This window comes from Perissodus microlepis, chromosome 13 (genome assembly GCF_051167445.1).
Source record: "Perissodus microlepis isolate ML-2025 ecotype Zambia chromosome 13, ASM5116744v1, whole genome shotgun sequence".
Classification (NCBI taxonomy): domain Eukaryota; kingdom Metazoa; phylum Chordata; class Actinopteri; order Cichliformes; family Cichlidae; genus Perissodus; species Perissodus microlepis.
This window is the reverse complement of record NC_140473.1, coordinates 31,373,766-31,391,466: the sequence shown is the minus strand read 5'-3', so window position 1 is coordinate 31,391,466 and position 17,701 is coordinate 31,373,766. Positions and strand designations below refer to the sequence as shown.

Here is a 17,701-nt window from a genome sequence, read left to right as displayed (position 1 = left end):
CCCGTGCGGACTGGAGCGGTCTGGGATCGAACCACTAACCGTCCGACATAGCCACCCCACTTCCTACCAACATTCCTGGGAAGAGCCTGTGCTCAGAGCATGTAAGCAGCTCCATCGTACAAACCAAACCAAGCCTTCAGTGTAAACGTGTCGCAGAAAGTTTCCTGCTGCCTGCTGAAAAACACCGACACAGCTCACACACATGCAAGCAAACACAACAACACGGTTTGGTTTCTGGGGCCGACGTACATCAGCCTGAGATACAGGAGGCTTATTTCCAGCTGCGGATCATGCAAAGCTGCTCCAGTCGAGCTGGAAATAAGCAGAGCGGAACAAAGAAGAAAAACTTCAGCTGTTGGTTTCATTTAGGGACATTAAGCGTCATCGCTGCATCGATTAACAACGGGCACATTCCTGAGCTTTAAGTCAGGAGAGACAAACGGCACGTGTGTCGGGAGGCCAGCACCCTGCTGAGGAGCTCCAGCCTGATTACTTCACAGCTACGTGAAAAAATGTGGGTGTGGGAGCGCCTCCCTGCCTCCCCCGCACTGCTCCTCGGCGAGCGGGTCACCGTCAGCCCGTCAGTTATGATCAGTGTGTGAACGTGAGGTGCGGTTTATTTGCAGAGGTAAGGTCAAGCTGCTGACTCATCCACAGCCAGCTCTGATTTCATTATAAGGTGATAATGATTAATAAAGTCAGGGCGACACCTGCACGCCTCGGCCACCATCCCAGCGCGACCGCACTCATCTTTACTTCCTTTTACTTTCTCTGGAGCTCTGCTGCTGCTCTGATCGCGCTCTGAAAGCCTCCTACGGCTCCTTCTACTGTTTCAACCCTTCAAGTGTGCAAATGCAAACAAACTGCAGCCCACAGCATTAAAGGAAACCCTAAACCCAGGCCCACACAGCTTTTTCCCCCGCATGCGCTGCTCCTCACACACTGAGGGCTCCTTGTTTCATCTTACCTTGAAGCTGTTTGAACCTCCCCTCCAGCTGGTTGTAGTTGAAGGTAGCCTGGCCCGAGAATCCGGGGCCGGGGCTGGATCCCCTGACGGGGCTGAGGCTGGGGCTCGGGCCTCGCCCGGGACTGGCGACGTGAGACGGGCCGGGGCATCCGGACCCCGGGGACAGGGGGCCGCCGTAGTCTGAAGTTGGGGAGAGGGGTCCAGGCGCGAGGGGGCCGGGGAGGCCGGCCGTGGCGCTCTGAAGCTCCATGATTAAACTCCACAGAAGACTCAGATGGAGCTCGTCCACATGGAGCAGAAAGTTTATAAGTGAGTCACACAAGCCCGCAGAGGTTATCTCCCCCCAGGATGAGCTCGAGCTCCACGGCGACAAACTTCAGAGCCTCAACTTCTCTGCAGCAGGAGGAGCTTCCAGGTGACCACCGACTCCTTAAGAGTCCTTAAGAGTCCTTAGCACAAGAACGTAAAGTGAGTTTAGAGAAGTGATCCCAGTTTTAGCTCCGACACCGAGGGGAACGCTCCCTGCTCCTCAGTCGAGCTGAGAGGGGGACAGAAGAACTGCAGAGTCTCCGTTTCACCAGCGTGGAGCCAACAATCGCTGGCTCAGCAGACGCGCGGCGGCATCATGCTTCTGTTTTCCCTCCATTCATCCATCTGTCAGAGTCTCCGGGGATCACGCCTTCCCCTCAGTTCCACCCATCCTCTGTTCAAACGCACGCTCAGACCCTGCTCGATGAAAAGGTGTAGCAGACGGAGAAAGGAGGTGGAGGGAGGCAGAGAAAGAGCGGTTTGTCCTGCGGTGTGCAGCAGCAGCAGCTCTCAGACACTGAAAACACCTTTCAGCAGACGAGGCGAGAGTGCAGGGGGGAGGGGCCGCCAGAGGGAGAGGCTATTCCCACGGCAGCCAATCACAGTTCAGCGATGATGTCACCCACTCATTGGCATAAGGGGAGGAGAAGGAGGAGAGCGAGAGAGGGAGAGAGCGCAGAGGGCCGATCGTGCTGAAGATTAAAGAGGAACTTTAGTCTAATCTGCAGCTTTTTACTGCAAATGTGAAGCAAAAACATTTGATTCTTAAATCTGTGCTTAAACAGCTGCAGGGCGCCGCCTCCACAACACTCTCATATTTAAATGATCCCGTTTATTTTGTTCTTTGCGTCATGTGAAAAAGGTCAAACTGATAAGATTAAAATTCGCTCCGTGAGTAAATGTTTAAAGAGCCACAGTCCCCTCCCCGGGAGGGGCAGACGCTTTCGATCAGCCCCAAAACTTTCACCATCCTCAGCCTTCAAACCCCAAAGTGTCCACGTCCCCCGCAGCACCGAGACCCTGAGCAGAAATCGTTTTTAACAAACCGAAGGAAGCAGCCGAGTCTTATCAGACAGTTTTAAACACAGGAATACGTGTTCACAGTAAAACCATCTGCTTCCTGTCAGCTGACCAGCTTCAGTCTGTGGTTCACGCACAAATAATAAAGTTTTCCTCTCTGAAGAAGGAGCAGAGATCCAACTTCTTTGGCGATGACGAGTAAAGACAAAGTGGACGTCACAGTGAGCACACGCCTCAGGTTCATATCCACAGGAACAAAATGACTTTTTCAGGTTTGTCTGATTTCCAGCAGCTCTCTGCAGATTTGACAAGTTGTTTTTTTATTTTGGATTATTATTATTGCTGTAATTGACTCTTTGCAGGTCCCAACAGTAAAAAAGTCGCCTCGGCCTTCGTTTTGCTGGACCTCAGAAGCTGGAGATACATAAATACATCATAACATTATAATAAAAAAAACAATAAGCATCACAGAGGAAACCTGGATTAAACTTGAGTCACAATCAGGCTGCTGGGTGTTAAATCGATTATGTTGCAGGTGATTGTGCACGAACCAAACTCGTAAACACCGGCAGGACGTTTTAGAGCAGGGGTGTCCAACTCCAGGCCTCGAGGGCCGGGATCCTGCAGGTTTTAGACGTGTCCTTGATCCAACACAGCTGATTTAAATGGCTAAATGACCTCCTCAGCATGTCTTGAAGTTCTCCAGAGGCCTGGTAATGAACTCATCATCTGATTCAGGTGTATTGACCCAGGGTGATATCTAAAACCTGCAGGACACCGGCCCTCGAGGCCTGGAGTTGGACACGCCAGCGTTAGAGTGTGAACACACTGATCGACCACAGAGTCACACTTCCATTAAACGCTGCGTCGTTGTTAGAGACACACACAGATTTTTGTTTTTGGCTAAATGTGGCCCTTTTATAATAAAGGCCAAAAACTGTGATGCAGACTCAGCAGGTCATAATCTTCATACTGAGTATAAAGCGCACACTCAGCTGTGTGCACTGATTTGCACACACTGTTGCAGAGCTCCTGGTTCATGTTTTGGGTAAGCGCGCCCGCTGCCCCGCCCACGCGCCCTGCACACAGACGGCGAGACTTCCTGGTTCAATCAAAGTCGATAAATAAAAACTTCATTGAGCTTTAATCTTGCTGCAGGTCACGTTTGATGTTTTGCAGCCCGCGATGCAGCAATTTCCACTTTGGAGCTTATCTCCTAACTATAAATAAGGTACAGCTTATCTCATGTCGGACACAGATCAAAAGATAAGTGCAGCGGTGCCCCGAATACCAGCGTTTTACAACCACGCACGTCCTTCAGGTGGACTTTGAAAAGCTGCACAAACATCTACAGGTCGTGTGTCCAATCCAGGCTCATACGATCCACCTGCAGCTGCTTCATCCATCAATAAAGTAATACATTCAATAAAAACTTCTTTTTGTGTGTGTGTGTGTGTGTGTGTGTGTGTGTGTGTGTGTGTGTGTGTGTGTGTGTGTGTGTGTGTGTGTGTGTGTGTGTTAGAGGGGAAAGACTGATACAAAGAAGACGGAAACAGGGTGGAGTGTGTGTGTTACTCCGAGCTCATCACTCACATGCAGACATTCAAACATCCTGAGAAACCCTCAGAGCTAATATTAGAGAACACTGTGGAGATGTTCTTCCTGTCCGAGTCCGGCCTGTACTTCCTGTTTGCTCCCACCGTCCATCAGTGCGTACACACACACACACACACACACAGTCATGTTTTCATATCTCTGTGGAGACATCTACTTGACGTAATGCTTTCTCTAGCCCCTAATCCTAACGATAACCTAACTGTAACCCTGAAACTAAAACCGCAATTTGAGTCTGAAAAATGCCTCAAACTTGTGGGAACCGGGATTTTGGTCCCCATTAGGGCTGTTGGTGCCCACAAAGATATGTAAACACACACACACACACACACACACACACACACACTCTGCAGGTTAGGAAAAGGCGGAGGCTGCAGAGCTTGACTTCCTGCGTTACCAACTCGACACACAGGCAACATCGAGGAGATGAAAGGTCAAAGGTCACAGCACTGAGACAATACATGGAACAAATATTCACGTGACCCTGAAATAACTGCGAGCTCCACGGAGACGGGAGCGCGGCTCATCTTTGCACGCGCACATTTGTTATCCTCCAACGATCTGAAGGACAAAAACGAGCCCGAAGTGAAATTGAACTGCAGAGCCGGCCTTTGTTCTCCTCATTAAAACTCCACCCACAGGCAGGTACGCCGTTACACCTTTGTCAGATAAAACGAGAGCAGAGGTCACGCAGACAATGAGGCACAGAGTTCAACCGAGGAAGACTTCCTTTAAGACGGCGCCCTCTGTGACGACTCTAAATCACACTGATTATTATTTATCAGAGTTTTCACTGACGTACATCCTGTTTTAAAGATTTTACATGATCATTATTTGATATTTGGGGTCGTGCACTGGCTGCCAGCTGCCTGAGGCTGTCCAGCGGTTCCCACAGCCGTCTTCAGCAAACAGAAGCTCTGCTGTCACCCTCAGCTTCAGTCACTGAAGGCCACGAGTTTCAGCCAAAAGCAGCGTGTGCAGTTAGTGAGTTCAACAAGTGAAATGAGCGTGTCAGAAAACCCCCGAGGACGTTTCTGAGTAACAGCAAGGAGGGTCAGCGCGATGGCCGACATCTTAGCCAATCCTATTTTACAGCCCCCATAAACATTTTCAAAATAAGCACATTCATATCTCAGCGCAGAGCCGCACAGATACGTTACGTAAGGCAATTAATCTCATTTTAATTTGTCTGATAGTTTATTTCCAGTCATAAAAGAGAGATGATAATTTAATGCTCGTCACTACAAAGGTCCCGTTTGGTCTCGTGTTGTTAATCAAGAGTAAGATCTATGATGAGGAAATAAAAGCTTCTGATCAAGGATCATTAGTGGTGTCCTGCCTCGTCGTCTGTGCCATCAAGTCTTTATGGCTTTTTTTAAAAAAAAAAAAAAAAAAAAAAGTGGTGTTGATGACCGTCAAGACAAGCTCTTCCTTACTTCCTGTTCCAGTGGCGGCTCTTCATAGTTCTTAATAGCGAGTAATCCCTGGGAGCTTAAAGCTGCTCTGAACACTCAGTAATCCTGTTTTTTTCCCCTACTTGGATCTGTGTGACGTCATAGGGAGGAGGACGTCCCTAATATGGTCATATCAGGTACCGACGCTCCACCCATCAGATGTTCAAATTAAGGGGCAGCCAATCAGAAGAAAGCCATGTTTAGAGTAGAGGTGGGAATCACCATACATCCCACGATACGATATTATTGCAATTTTTTAAAATATTTTGCGATATTCAGATTCTGTACATAAAGGTAAACTTTATCAATATTAATTTTATCTAATATCAAAGTCTCACACTCAGTCTCTCTCTCATTTCAGTCAGTTTTGTTGTTGACAAACTGAACGGTTTGTATTATAGTCTAGTCCAATTATAGCTATTCTGAACTATGCAATTTATGAAAACTATGCAACCCATTCAGCAACTGAAGAATTTGAAAGTAAATTAAAACAAAATATAATTTTACATTAAATAAAAAAGTTTTAAACTTAATTAAAATAAAACATGTTTATTGCTGCCAAAAAACAAGTTAAACACATTTGGACAGTGAAGGAATATCAGGATTCTTGCTCAGAAAAAGGAGCTGATCAACATGCTCTGAAGTCAGAGCATGTTCCAGTCCACAAAAACTTTTTTTGTAACAAAATATCGATTTCTGCTGTCCCTGTATCGATACATTATTAGCAAACAAAATATCACGATACTACACAGTATCGATTTTTTCCCCCACCCCTAGTTTAGAGGGAGAATTTAAAACTGCTGTTTCATCCGAGGGGCCGCAGCGAGACACAGGTGGATTATTTTGAACTGTTAATCATAGAAAGCTACTCTAGGAGAGTCCACGGAGTCAAAATAAGCAGAAAAAGGTCCAAGTTGAGTTATTATAAAGTTGAGATTATTGACCAAAACAATCACAATAATGACTTTAGCCTTTTTTTAAATGCATTATCAAGCCTCATCCTGCACTATTATTTATCTATAATCTGATTAAAAACATCAGTGAAACTCTAATTCTTATTTCTGTTTGGAAGCTCAAAGCGATCAGTTATAGTTACACACTGATGCTGCTTTAACTTCACAACCAATCACAGGAGAGGAGACCGGATACTTAAAGTGAATACCAAAGACCTGCTTCGTCCATGCTCTGCTGCACTGACTGTGACCGAAAAAGCCTCTGAAACAAGCCGACACGAGCCGAACCATCAACATCTGAATTCATCCAAGCCAGCAAAGCGGTGACGGTCAGAGAACCTGCTGGCTGAGCTTCGCTAATGAGGCAGGCCAGATAACAGACCATCAGATAAAAATAACCGCATCCTTCTCTGGCATCCGCACGGTAACCGTCACCTTTACACACCGTGACAGGCTCACGTTACAGAGGCTGGATGTGAAAGCAAGGCCGAGCTCGCCGGATCTGCTTCGCTCATGTGCAAAGGAGGGGGCGTCGGCGCTCTGCTACTTTCTCTATAAAAACATTCCATCACAGATTAAGGGCTGGCCTCAGATTACTTCATGTACATTTTAACGAGCACACAGTAGCACTCAAAAGTTTCATCCCAGGAATAAAAGTTCCTTTACAGACTTAAAGGGCGGGTTTGAGGGGAAAATAATGTGCTACACAGTTTAACCATGATTATAGTGAGAAAAGGCCAATTAATAACCAAACAGAGAGAATATTATCAGTCCTAAATGATGATATAAAGTAACCCCAAGTCTACATGTTGTGAAGGCAGGAAGAGGTCTTTTGTCCCATTCAAGAACATTTTTTCCAAGAGATCAAAGCCACAGGAGAACATAGGTTTACTCGACAATGACGAGGATCCAGACCGCAGAGGGTTAAAGAAACTGCGAGGAAACCTGAGGTGTCTGCACAGTTTCCTTCACAATCAAAGGGCACTTGGAACTAGAGGACAGGAAGGACCTAAAGACACAACAGAAAAGAAAGGAAACAAAAAGTTCCTGAGAGGACACAGCTTCGTGACAGCAGCTGAAAGGAAAACCTGGAATGTTGAATTCCTTCATAAACCTGCTGCTCTGCGTTTCCACTGTGGTAAAATGATATTCATACATATTTATACTAACATTGAAGTTAGTGCTCATGTTCCAAAACCTGCAGTTCCTCTAATGTCCAGCAGAGGCAGCAGTGAGTCTTTACAGCAGAAATAAACATGTTTACAACCTGAAGCACAAACGGTTTGGTCTCTCTAGATCAGCGGTCCCCAACCTTTTTTGCGCCACGGACCGGTTTATGCCCGACAATATTTTCATGGACCGGCCTTTAAGGTGTCGCGGATAAATACCACAAAATAAAACTAGTACCGGTACAGAAAAAATAAGATTTATTCATAACACATGTGAAAAGACCCAGGAAAACCGAGTTAACGATAAAAACGATAACAAAATAACGCTGAAAACTGATAAAAACCCTGAAAACCATACATTTCACACCTGAGCCTCAACTCTCGAGGCCCGGTACCAAACGACTCATGGACCGGTACCGGTCCGAGGCCCGGGGGTTGGGGACCGGTGCTCTAGATAATTTCCGCCTTCATAACACCTGTATGAAACTTTGTTACAGAATGAAAGATAAGAGTAACAAAAACAGGGACGAGCTGAATAACAGTGTCACTACACGCAGACGATACAGTTTTATATACTGGAGCAGAGGGAGGCTAACAGTTTATCCGAGGTTCATTTCCAGAGTCAGAGAGAGAAAGAACTACAGAGTGACACTGTTTTTGTAACTCACCCCTTTAATTTGTATTAAAGTTTGCATTATTGGGGGCGTGGCTACTTTGACTGACAGGCGGATGGTGACACAGGCGGCTGTAGCTGCTAGCTGTCTGCTAGCTTCACTGCAGCTAGTTGGAGTCCCTGAACTGGACCACTGGAGCGTGTCTGCGCTGGTGGAGCACTCGAACTATTCTAATGACATCACCCGACCAATAATCTGGCTGCTGTGAGGTCACTGTGCTAACAGACCATCCAGGAAGTCTGAGCTCCAGGTTTGGGGAAATTCTGGGATTTTATTCAGTAATTCACAGTCTAGCTAATATTAGCTGAAACACACCCCACCCTCCAACTCCACCGCTGCCTCCAAGACAAGGGAATCAGGCAGCAGGCTAAAATTTGATTACATGATAAACCTTTCATTTTCTATATTTCTGTTGAATTGTAATGAAAATTATTGCTTTGTGTTAATGAACTCATTTCTGAGTGTACACTGAGGCTTCAAAATGTGTCACAGTGGCTACGTCCATCTTTAATGGTTTTTAGTTTGAGAGTTACAAAACGAGCTCAAACCTCTGAACTGTCACGTCTAATAGACACCAAACTGATGACTGAGCGATAGTCTTTAAAATCCGTCACCATCCACCATTAAACACAGCGATTTGCTAAAAACAAACTGGAAACTGTTTCGGCTCTCGCAAAGCAGCCATCAGTGCAGAGGTCAGAGGTCAGGTCGCACCAAACAGACAACAGATGGACCAAATGTTCCTGCAGCTGACGGCAGGAGAGCGAGCCGCTCTTTATGTTGTTAATCTGTAGATAAAAGCACGCTCTGTCCTTCCCGCAAGCCAAGCGTCACGCTGCGTTTCGCTCAGTCATCCGGCTTCCTCGTGGCCAGGGCCCTCGGGACGACTCCGCCGTCGAACCAAACGCCCCATTCATGCAGGCTCCTCGCACTGGAGGCCTCGGGGAAAACACCGGGACTTTTCACTGAGGACGAGCCGCTGCTGAAGCCTCTCCCTGCTCTTCCACAAACTGAGAGCCGGCTCACAGTCTAAACTTGTGTTGCTGCCGTGGCGAATGTCACACCGACACGCCGCCTCGCCCTCCCGACCACACAGACACATTCCTGTGAGGTCAGAACATCAGCAACGTTTTACACCATCATAAAATGTGCATAAAATGTATTTCTCTGACCGATTCAACTCTTTGGATCCACATAAATGATTTTACTCACATTTTCTGCCCAAGAAATCGATCCAAACTGTTCATGTGCACCGACGAACATGAATATAAGAAATATAAGAAATCTGTATTTCAGGGCATTAGAAATCATTTAGAGCTCCGACAAAACAAACTACAAGCTCGTTAAGTGTTATATTCAGAGTTGGACGGTAGGTAACGTTAAAAAAGATTCACCAGCCAAAATTCTTCATGTGATCAGCCTGCAGCTCGAAAATCACTGAATCATATCTGTTATTAACCTCTGTCTCTCTTTCACAGCATGTCTTTATCCTGTCTTCCTTCTCTCACCCCAACCAATCACAGCAGATGGCCCCGCCCCTCCCTGAGCCTGGTTCTGTCGGAGGTTTCTTCCTGTTAAAAGGGAGTTTTTCCTTCCCACTGTCGCCAAAGTGCTGCTCATAGGGGGTCATATGATTGTTGGGTTTTTCTCTGTATTATTGTAGGATCTACCTTACAGTATAAAGCACCTTGAGGCGACTGTTGTTGTGATTTCGTGCTGTATAAATAAAACTGAACTGAACCTTGTTCTGGATGATGCTGATTTATGGTTTTAAGCCCAGGAAGATTCGCTGTGCTCCGTGTTACAGCTGGCGAAGACTAGCTATGGTAACAAACAGTTCCTCTTTAAACTGTGATTCCCATAAAGTGTGAGAGTTTTACAGTATTTAATCAGCGTCACAGTAAACTGATGTGATGAACGGTGAGAGCAGACACAAGAAAGCTGCTGAAGTAGTGACTTCTCCCCTCAGTTTAAATGTTAAAGACCCAAACACAACAGCGTACACATTCAAACCCATCTGGGCCCAACCCAGGCCACCTACTGCTCTGTTACAGCCCGAGCTAGGCCCGGTGTGTGGCTTAAATAAAGGTGGACCTTCAGCAGAGGGGATGCAAACAGGAAGTCCTTCATGATTAATTTAAGAGCGTGAAACAAAGTCGTACTAAAAAGGGAAAAAGACAAGGGGGTGGTGGTGGTGATCTTAAACATGAACGAAGGGAAAATCCAGACAGAAAACACGAAACACAGAAAGTTTAGTTTCACTTTGAAACCACACACGTTAAAAAAACAGACACACCAACATTCCCAGCATTCCTGCATCCAGCCCCCCGAACAGGAAGAGAGCGCGTGTGTGTGTGTGTGTGTGTGTGTGTGTGTGTCTGTGTCTCTGTGGGGAACCCGGACTGCTCCTGGTTCTCATTACTGTGGGCCTGGGTGAGTCTCTGCCACTTTAAAGCTTCAGTCCTCGTGTGAAACTTTTCCATAAACAGCTCCAACAGTAAACTCAGATCATTCATAATCACCAGTTTAACCTTCAGTCAGGCTTTAAATCAGGAGAGCAACAGGTAACTTCACAGAACCAGAATCAGCTCTGACAGGTCAGATGGAGGGAAATGATCCCCTGTGGAGACCCTGGCAGGGAACAGCCAGCAGCAGCAGCAGCAGCAGCAGCAGCAGCGTACGGGCAGAGCACGTTTTAATAACTCATCTGTTTGAACTGGACTGAAGCACGTGCTAGTGAACGTCTGAGAGCGGCACCAACCATTTGTCTCCTGCTGCATGAAGGAAACACACCTCAGTCACCAACAACCTAAAGGTCACAGCTCTCTGCTGTTTGTGGGAGCAGACGCTGTTTGTTGGGACTGTTAATAGGGAGGAGCCTCAGCAGCAGCGTGACATCACAGTACAGCCGCATATCAGAAATCATACGATCGTCAATGCTGAACATTACACTGATCCATGTGAGCCGGAAGAATGACCACACACACACACACACACACACACACACACTCTCCTTCTGTTCATTGTAAGCAGATCTACCTGCGTTTCCATGGTGACTGGCGGTTTTGTGTTTCCCAGGATATCATATGGAGGCGTAACACAGTTGGCCACACACACACACACACACACACACACACACACTGAGGTTCCAGCTTCAGCTTTCAGGTGAACTGTTGAAGGTTTAATTGGCTGAAGTCATGTTTTATTAGAACTGCGACGATCAATCATCTCACAGCGCCGACTGCAGTTTCAGTCTGATTCATCACACACACACACACACACACACACACACACCTGTTGTTATTTGACACATTTCATGAGTTTGTGCTGCACAAACACAAACTTCAGTTTCTGTGCTAAATATTTTCTCACTCGTCTTCCTTCCCTTGACTCCTTGCTTCGATCCCTACTTCACTTTTATTCCTGTATGATTTCATGTCCCTCCTTCCTTCCTACTCTCTCTTCTGTTCCTACTTCACTTTACTTCATTTCCTTTCTTCATCATGACCCCGCTCTCTTTCTCTCCTTGACGTTACCTTTGATTTGGCTTCCTACCTTCATAACCTTTCTGTTTGCTCTCCCATTTCCTTCTGTCCTTCCCTCCTCATTAATCCTCCATGTGGAGAATGAAGATCAGTTACTGAAACCACAAAAACTACGACTGCTGCCACACACACACACACACACACACACACACAGTTGTGTTTTCATATCTCTGTGGGGACATCTACTTGACATAATGCTTTCCTAGTCCCCCTAAACCTAATGATAGCCTAACCCTGACACTAAAACCACATTTTGAGTCTAAAAAATGCCTTCAAACCCATGAAGAGCGGCATTTTGGCCCCCATGAGTAAAGTAAACTTCCAATTTTCAGCCCCCACAAAGATATGTAAACATCACACACACACACACACACACACACACACACACAGCAGGGAAAACAGACTCAGAATAATTTCATTGGTTGCTGAGCTCAGCATGAAGAGGAAGAGGCTGCAGAGGAAGGAGGAGCCGAGTGCATGTGACAGACCATCTTCCTCTGCCAACAGATCACATGGGATCATCTTCATCACACAGAGGTCTCACTGAGCAGACTGAAGACTGTGTGCTGCTAAAACTTCACTGATTGTTCAAAGATTAAATGTAAAGAACTGAAGGATTTCTACATTTTTGGCATACACAGTCTTATTTCCTTTCCTTCTCCCTCTTTCCTTCCTTTCTACCTTTGGTTCCTCCCTTTCTCGCCTCCCTCATCTTCATCACCTCTCTTTATTCAGGCACACATGAGACAAGGCCGGCCCCGCCCTCACAGACCATCGTCTTCCTCTCTCCAGTGGTACTATGGCTCGTTCGTGGACTCTCACAGGGCAACTTTGCATGATTCACAGCTCAAACTAATCCTTCTTTACCTGACCCCAGGCCTGACTGCAGCTGCTCAGGTCGTCCTCTGAAACCAGCTGTTTTAGCTCCTCACCCTTTCAGGCTGCACTTGTATTCTGATTTCAGAACTTTATGATCTGCTTTTGTTTTATCTGAGCATAACAAGCACGATGGAATTTTTATTGACCATTTAAACACACATACACACACACACACACACACACACACTCTCCTGCATATTTAACACTGGTGTGAATTATTTAGTGCCGTGGGATGCTCCTGCAGCAGTCGGCCTACAGAGTAAAACAGCTTCAGTTACTGTGACACGTTTACAATCAGCCCCGAGCCGCGGCCGGTTTAACCACAGTCCACTCCATGAAACAGACACATTTAAACTCAAAGGACTCAAAAAGTCCTCGTCAGTGCGCAAAACATTCATTTCGCTTCCTATTTATTTAGAAGCATCTAAACATTTACCGTCCAGACCAGCCGCTGAGCGGAGGCGGGCAGAGCGACACAAACTTCTGACTTCGTTCCAGCTGATTTATGGGAATGTTGGATTTTAAAAATCACCAAATATCAGAAAAACCCTGCGTCAGGCCTCTTTCTACAATCAGATGATGGGATTTCCCCCAAAGACCACCCTGACAGCTTCATACCTCACAGAGTAGGGGTGGGCGATATAAACGATATACGATAGAAACGATATAAATTTGGCCAACGATAGAGATTTTGACTATATCGCTCTATTGCGATAGCGCATGTTGATGATGTCATCAAGCTGCACCTGGTCGAAAGCATCGCAGTGGCTACAACCATTACCATCTGCAAATTATTCTGACAGTCATAGCAAAGAGATGAAGCACTTTTGAAATATGGGGAAAGCCAAAAACTGCGCTTCCTCCACTTCCCTAACATTGATTCATTAATGTTGAATTCTCTCGCAGCTGCTCTGTTCCCATGTTGTTGCAGTATATTAATAACTAACCTCGTATTGTGGATGAATAATCTCAGTTGTTCTCCTGACTGAAGTTTGGCCCGTGTATAGCATCCTGCTGTGCGATTGCATTTGTCCCTGACCACCAGAATCCCTCACGTCAACTTTTATCGAGTGGAAAAAAAAGTTGGCTTCATCCTCCAGCTTCACTGTGCTAATGTTATGCTAACATAGCTGTGTCGCTAGCAATCACGTAGCACAACATTATATACCAGGTAGTCCAACTTCAGTAACCCTGCAAACGTCACTGCTGTTTAGTTTTCTGTCTTCGTTTATGTTGGAAGTGGTAGCAGAGCTGTACGTTTTAATTAGTTTCAGAAATCTCTCAGTCAGAACATGGTATGAAATGTTTAGGTGGAAACTAGCGAGCTAACTTCCTGTTAACTTCTAACTCCGTTAAATTTAATAACTTCTGTTTTCATGGATGCCTGGATGTTAAACTTAATTGTTACACCTGGTAAAGCAGCAACGCTGATGATTTAATTAAAGATGAAAGAATTTAGACCATTTTTAACTCTCAGTGTTCGTTTGACTTTGGGACCTGAAGCGGACGGAGTTTTGGACCCAGATTACTCCGCGAAGCTCCTCACTACGGCAGCCGTAATGCTCTGACAATCCATCAAGCAGTGCAGCTTACCAAAGTTGTACTAAAACATTTTTTAACAGATTTCTGCAGCCAAAATCGGTTCGAGGTCAGTAAGCACAACCAGAATTCATACATAAGGCACACTCTCGATTTTTGAGAAAATTAAAGGATTTTAAGTGTGCCTTATAGTGTGGAAAATACGTTATACAGAGGAAAATAATATATCGTGATATATATCGTTACCGCACATGCTTCAAATTATATCGCAATATGAATTTTAGGCCATATCGCCCAGCCCTATCACAGAGTACGTCTTTTTGGTCAGTTCGGGCTCAGTTTGGAAACTTTTGTGGTTCAGACGTCATGAACTCAGATTTTGGCTGATTTAAGGTGGAGCTGTGGCTGAACTCTGGCGACCAGAGTCGACACAAGTCAACAGGCACAAAAGTGGCCCAAAGAAAACTGAAATACGGTTGAATTTAAACCATTACTGAAGCTTCTCCGACTTTATGCTAATAATTACACCGAACTATGTCTTCAGTCACTGAAAACAACATGAAGTCATCAGCGTGCGAGCTGGAGTCACGGTGGGGGGGCAGATTGTCGTGTGTCCATGACATTTGGCTCCAGCTCCGCCCGGATGCTTCGCTCACCTCGTGAAGTGGCAGGCCGGCGTTCACCGAGCGACTCGGTTATCTGACAGTTCACATAGATTCAAACCAAGAACCTAAAACTGTAAACTGCTCCACATCAGACGGCACGAGCCAGAAAAATAGAAACAGCGTTAAAACCCAATCTGGAGGTTCCATTTCCAGCCTCCATCTTTATGGTGGAGACCTGAGCCTGCGCATGTGAGATACAGGAAACGTTTGTGCAGACGTCTGCCTCACTGCAACATGAAAACTGCATTTTAGCCACTCAGCTGCTGTTCATTGGGGCTGGCTTACAGCGCCCTCTGCTGCACCTCCAGCTGAACTGCAGCCGCTTCACTAACAGGAGGGAGAGCGCTCGCTGAGGAGGACTCAGGTGTTTCTGTGCTGGACCCAGAAACAGTGCGGCAACTCTGAGCTTCAGATCCAGACTGATCAGCCGCTCTGAAGCGTCCCAGGTTTGATCTCTAATGGTTTTATAAAAGTGGCAGGTGTGACATCATCATCATCAGCTGTCAGGGATGTGAACGGCGTCCTACCTGCCAGGGCTTTAATTCGTGAGCGCTCGAAGAGGCGTGCCGAGCTGTTCTCGTTGTCCCAGTCGTCGGCGTCCCAGCGGTTGTTGACGCCATCGTTGTACTGCTGCTGGATCTCCATGTGGTCGTACTCCGCCGCTACCGACGTCATCTTGACCTCCCCGTGGCTCCACCTCCGCCTCCCCCGCTGGCTTCGAGTCCGTTCACCTGCTGCCTGCTGCTGATCACGCCGGACGCTCGCACACGCTCAGACCGGCTCTGGCTGGCAGGCCGAGATCACTTTAGGAAACCTGCGGGAGGGAAAATGGAGAGAACGAGGTGAGAAACGATGAACTCATAATCAACTTTACTAAAGAACAGCTGATGGCTGATTGGACAAATATTTATGATTATCACAAACGAGGTCAGACGAGGCCACGCCTCTTCCCCTCGCCCCGATGACCACAGAAGATCAAAACTGCAGAAGGCGGCGGATAAACGAACAGGACGGGGTGTGCAGCACACGCCGTTGTACGCTCATATGTCAAAATGCACTCAGTGTTTGTGGGCGTGCACGCTCGGGACAAAACATAGACGCTACAGAAGAGTCTGGCAGGACGTGACCTTCTGTGGGGCGTGCACTTATCGATCAGAGCGTGGAGTCAGCAGAGGAAACCAACGCCGGCGTTTTGTGTTCGTGCATTGGTGAGAAACACTGAGCTGTGATTAAAGCAGCACAGACACTCTGCTGCTCTCTCAGCCGCTGAGGGAGGCGGTCACATGACTGTGCCTTCTGCTCCATGATTGGCTGAAGACCACCCAGCCTCCCTTTGAACAGAACAGTTTCTAAGCTAGAAGAAGGGCGCCTCCTCCTGGTCACAACACGTTACTACAACATCTGAGAAGCAAACACACACTGTGAACGCATCAGAGCCGTGAGGCGTTCAGTGACCAGCTCCAACATTCTCACTAACACTAATCTTTAGTTTAAAGGTTGTGAACGATTTCATTTATGAGCAGATCGCTCCTGTCAGTAAAGTCTACAGATAGGAAGTCTGTGCTTCAATGCAACATGTGATCTACCTGTGCAGGTAAACACAGGAGCGACTCAGCGCAGGCGGTCCTGTAGTCATCAGCATGACTCTGAGATGGCGTTTAACTAACCACGACCTCAGCGGTTCACCCACAGCAGGGAAACCTCAGACCTGAGCCGTCAGTCACATCTGTCTCCAGAGGTGCGCCATGTGACCAGCTGCTGGACACCGAGAGCTTCAGCACGTAATAAATGAATGAATGAGTTACAGCTGACTGAGCCACCGTCTGAACCGTGAGCATGTCAGAGGTCAGAGGTCAGCTCAGGTTTCATAACACGAACAGAAATCTGGTGGAAACAAACAGACGTGAGGCTCACCGCTTTAATGTGAGCAAAACAGGAAAGTTTGAGATGCAAGCTGTGATTTTACCCTTTAAGTTGATTATTTTCACTTTAATTAATCTTTGACAAAAAATAGATTAAAATTGAAATAAACTTATAAGTAACATCTTATATAAAAATTTGACAGACGTCAGCACTTCTGCTCTCTGATTGGCTGCTCTCCCCTCCGTCCCGCCCTCCTCACACTGCGGTCAATTCGAACGTCTCTACTCTGCATCACACTACAGGTTCCCTCTGGCTCCGCCTACTGAAGACCAACTCAACCAATGAAATTATTCTGAGTCTGTTTTCCCTGCAGAGTGTGTGTGTGTGTGTGTGTGTGTGTGTGTGTGTGTGTGTGTGTGTGTGTGTGTGTGTGTGTGTGTTGCCACCCACTTACAGCTCAACAACCAGTCAGGCTGGAGCTGCTTGTGTTGCTACGCTAAAAATACGCCACAACTGGGACCCCGTGTGTGTGTGTGTGCGCGCGCAGAGTGAAGCTAACAATGTGCACTCAGACAGAAGCAATAACACACACACACACGGAGTCATGACAACAGTTTTTAGTAAGTGTGTCACTGCAGGGCAGCAGACTGAGCGAGGAGCTGAGAGACGCTGAGCTGCAGGATGAAACTGAAGCTGCTGGTTTCATAATCTGGTAACAATCATCATCACTGCGATCATTAATCCGCAGACACTCGAATGCATCACGCGTTGGCGGTTCAGCTTCGGGGACGCGGCAGGAAGCTTTCGTGTCTTTAAGCAGTGAAAACGTCCATCCTGGCGGCCGCAGCGATGGACGCGCTGCACGTGAAATGTGTTTGTTTGCTGAGGCTGTCCAGTTGGATGAGTTTAAAAAGTCTCCGGCCGGGCAGGTGACCACACACCTGACGGAGAGCGAGGTTTGGCTGCACGCAGATGATGGTGACTACGTTCCTGCTGCAGCGGTAGGTCAAAGTTCAGGGGCTGAGGAAGGCAAAGCTGCGAGTAATCGGG

At 46.8% G+C, this 17,701-nt stretch overlaps 1 protein-coding gene across 3 annotated transcripts in view; it reads right to left on the bottom strand.

Moving 5' to 3' along the window:
* LOC146375403 (spectrin beta chain, non-erythrocytic 1) overlaps positions 1-17,701 on the bottom strand; it is a 102,091-nt gene that overhangs the window by 51,031 nt on the left and 33,359 nt on the right. For 2 of the 3 annotated variants that reach the window (XM_084948868.1, XM_084948867.1), the window contains one exon: positions 15,316-15,602. In XM_084948868.1, coding sequence (XP_084804994.1) covers positions 15,316-15,463 — 148 coding nt within the window. In that variant the 5' untranslated portion in view covers positions 15,464-15,602. Of the gene's footprint in view, positions 1-967; positions 1,795-15,315; positions 15,603-17,701 lie in introns of those variants that run through there. The other variant, XM_084948865.1, reaches the window with a different exon arrangement.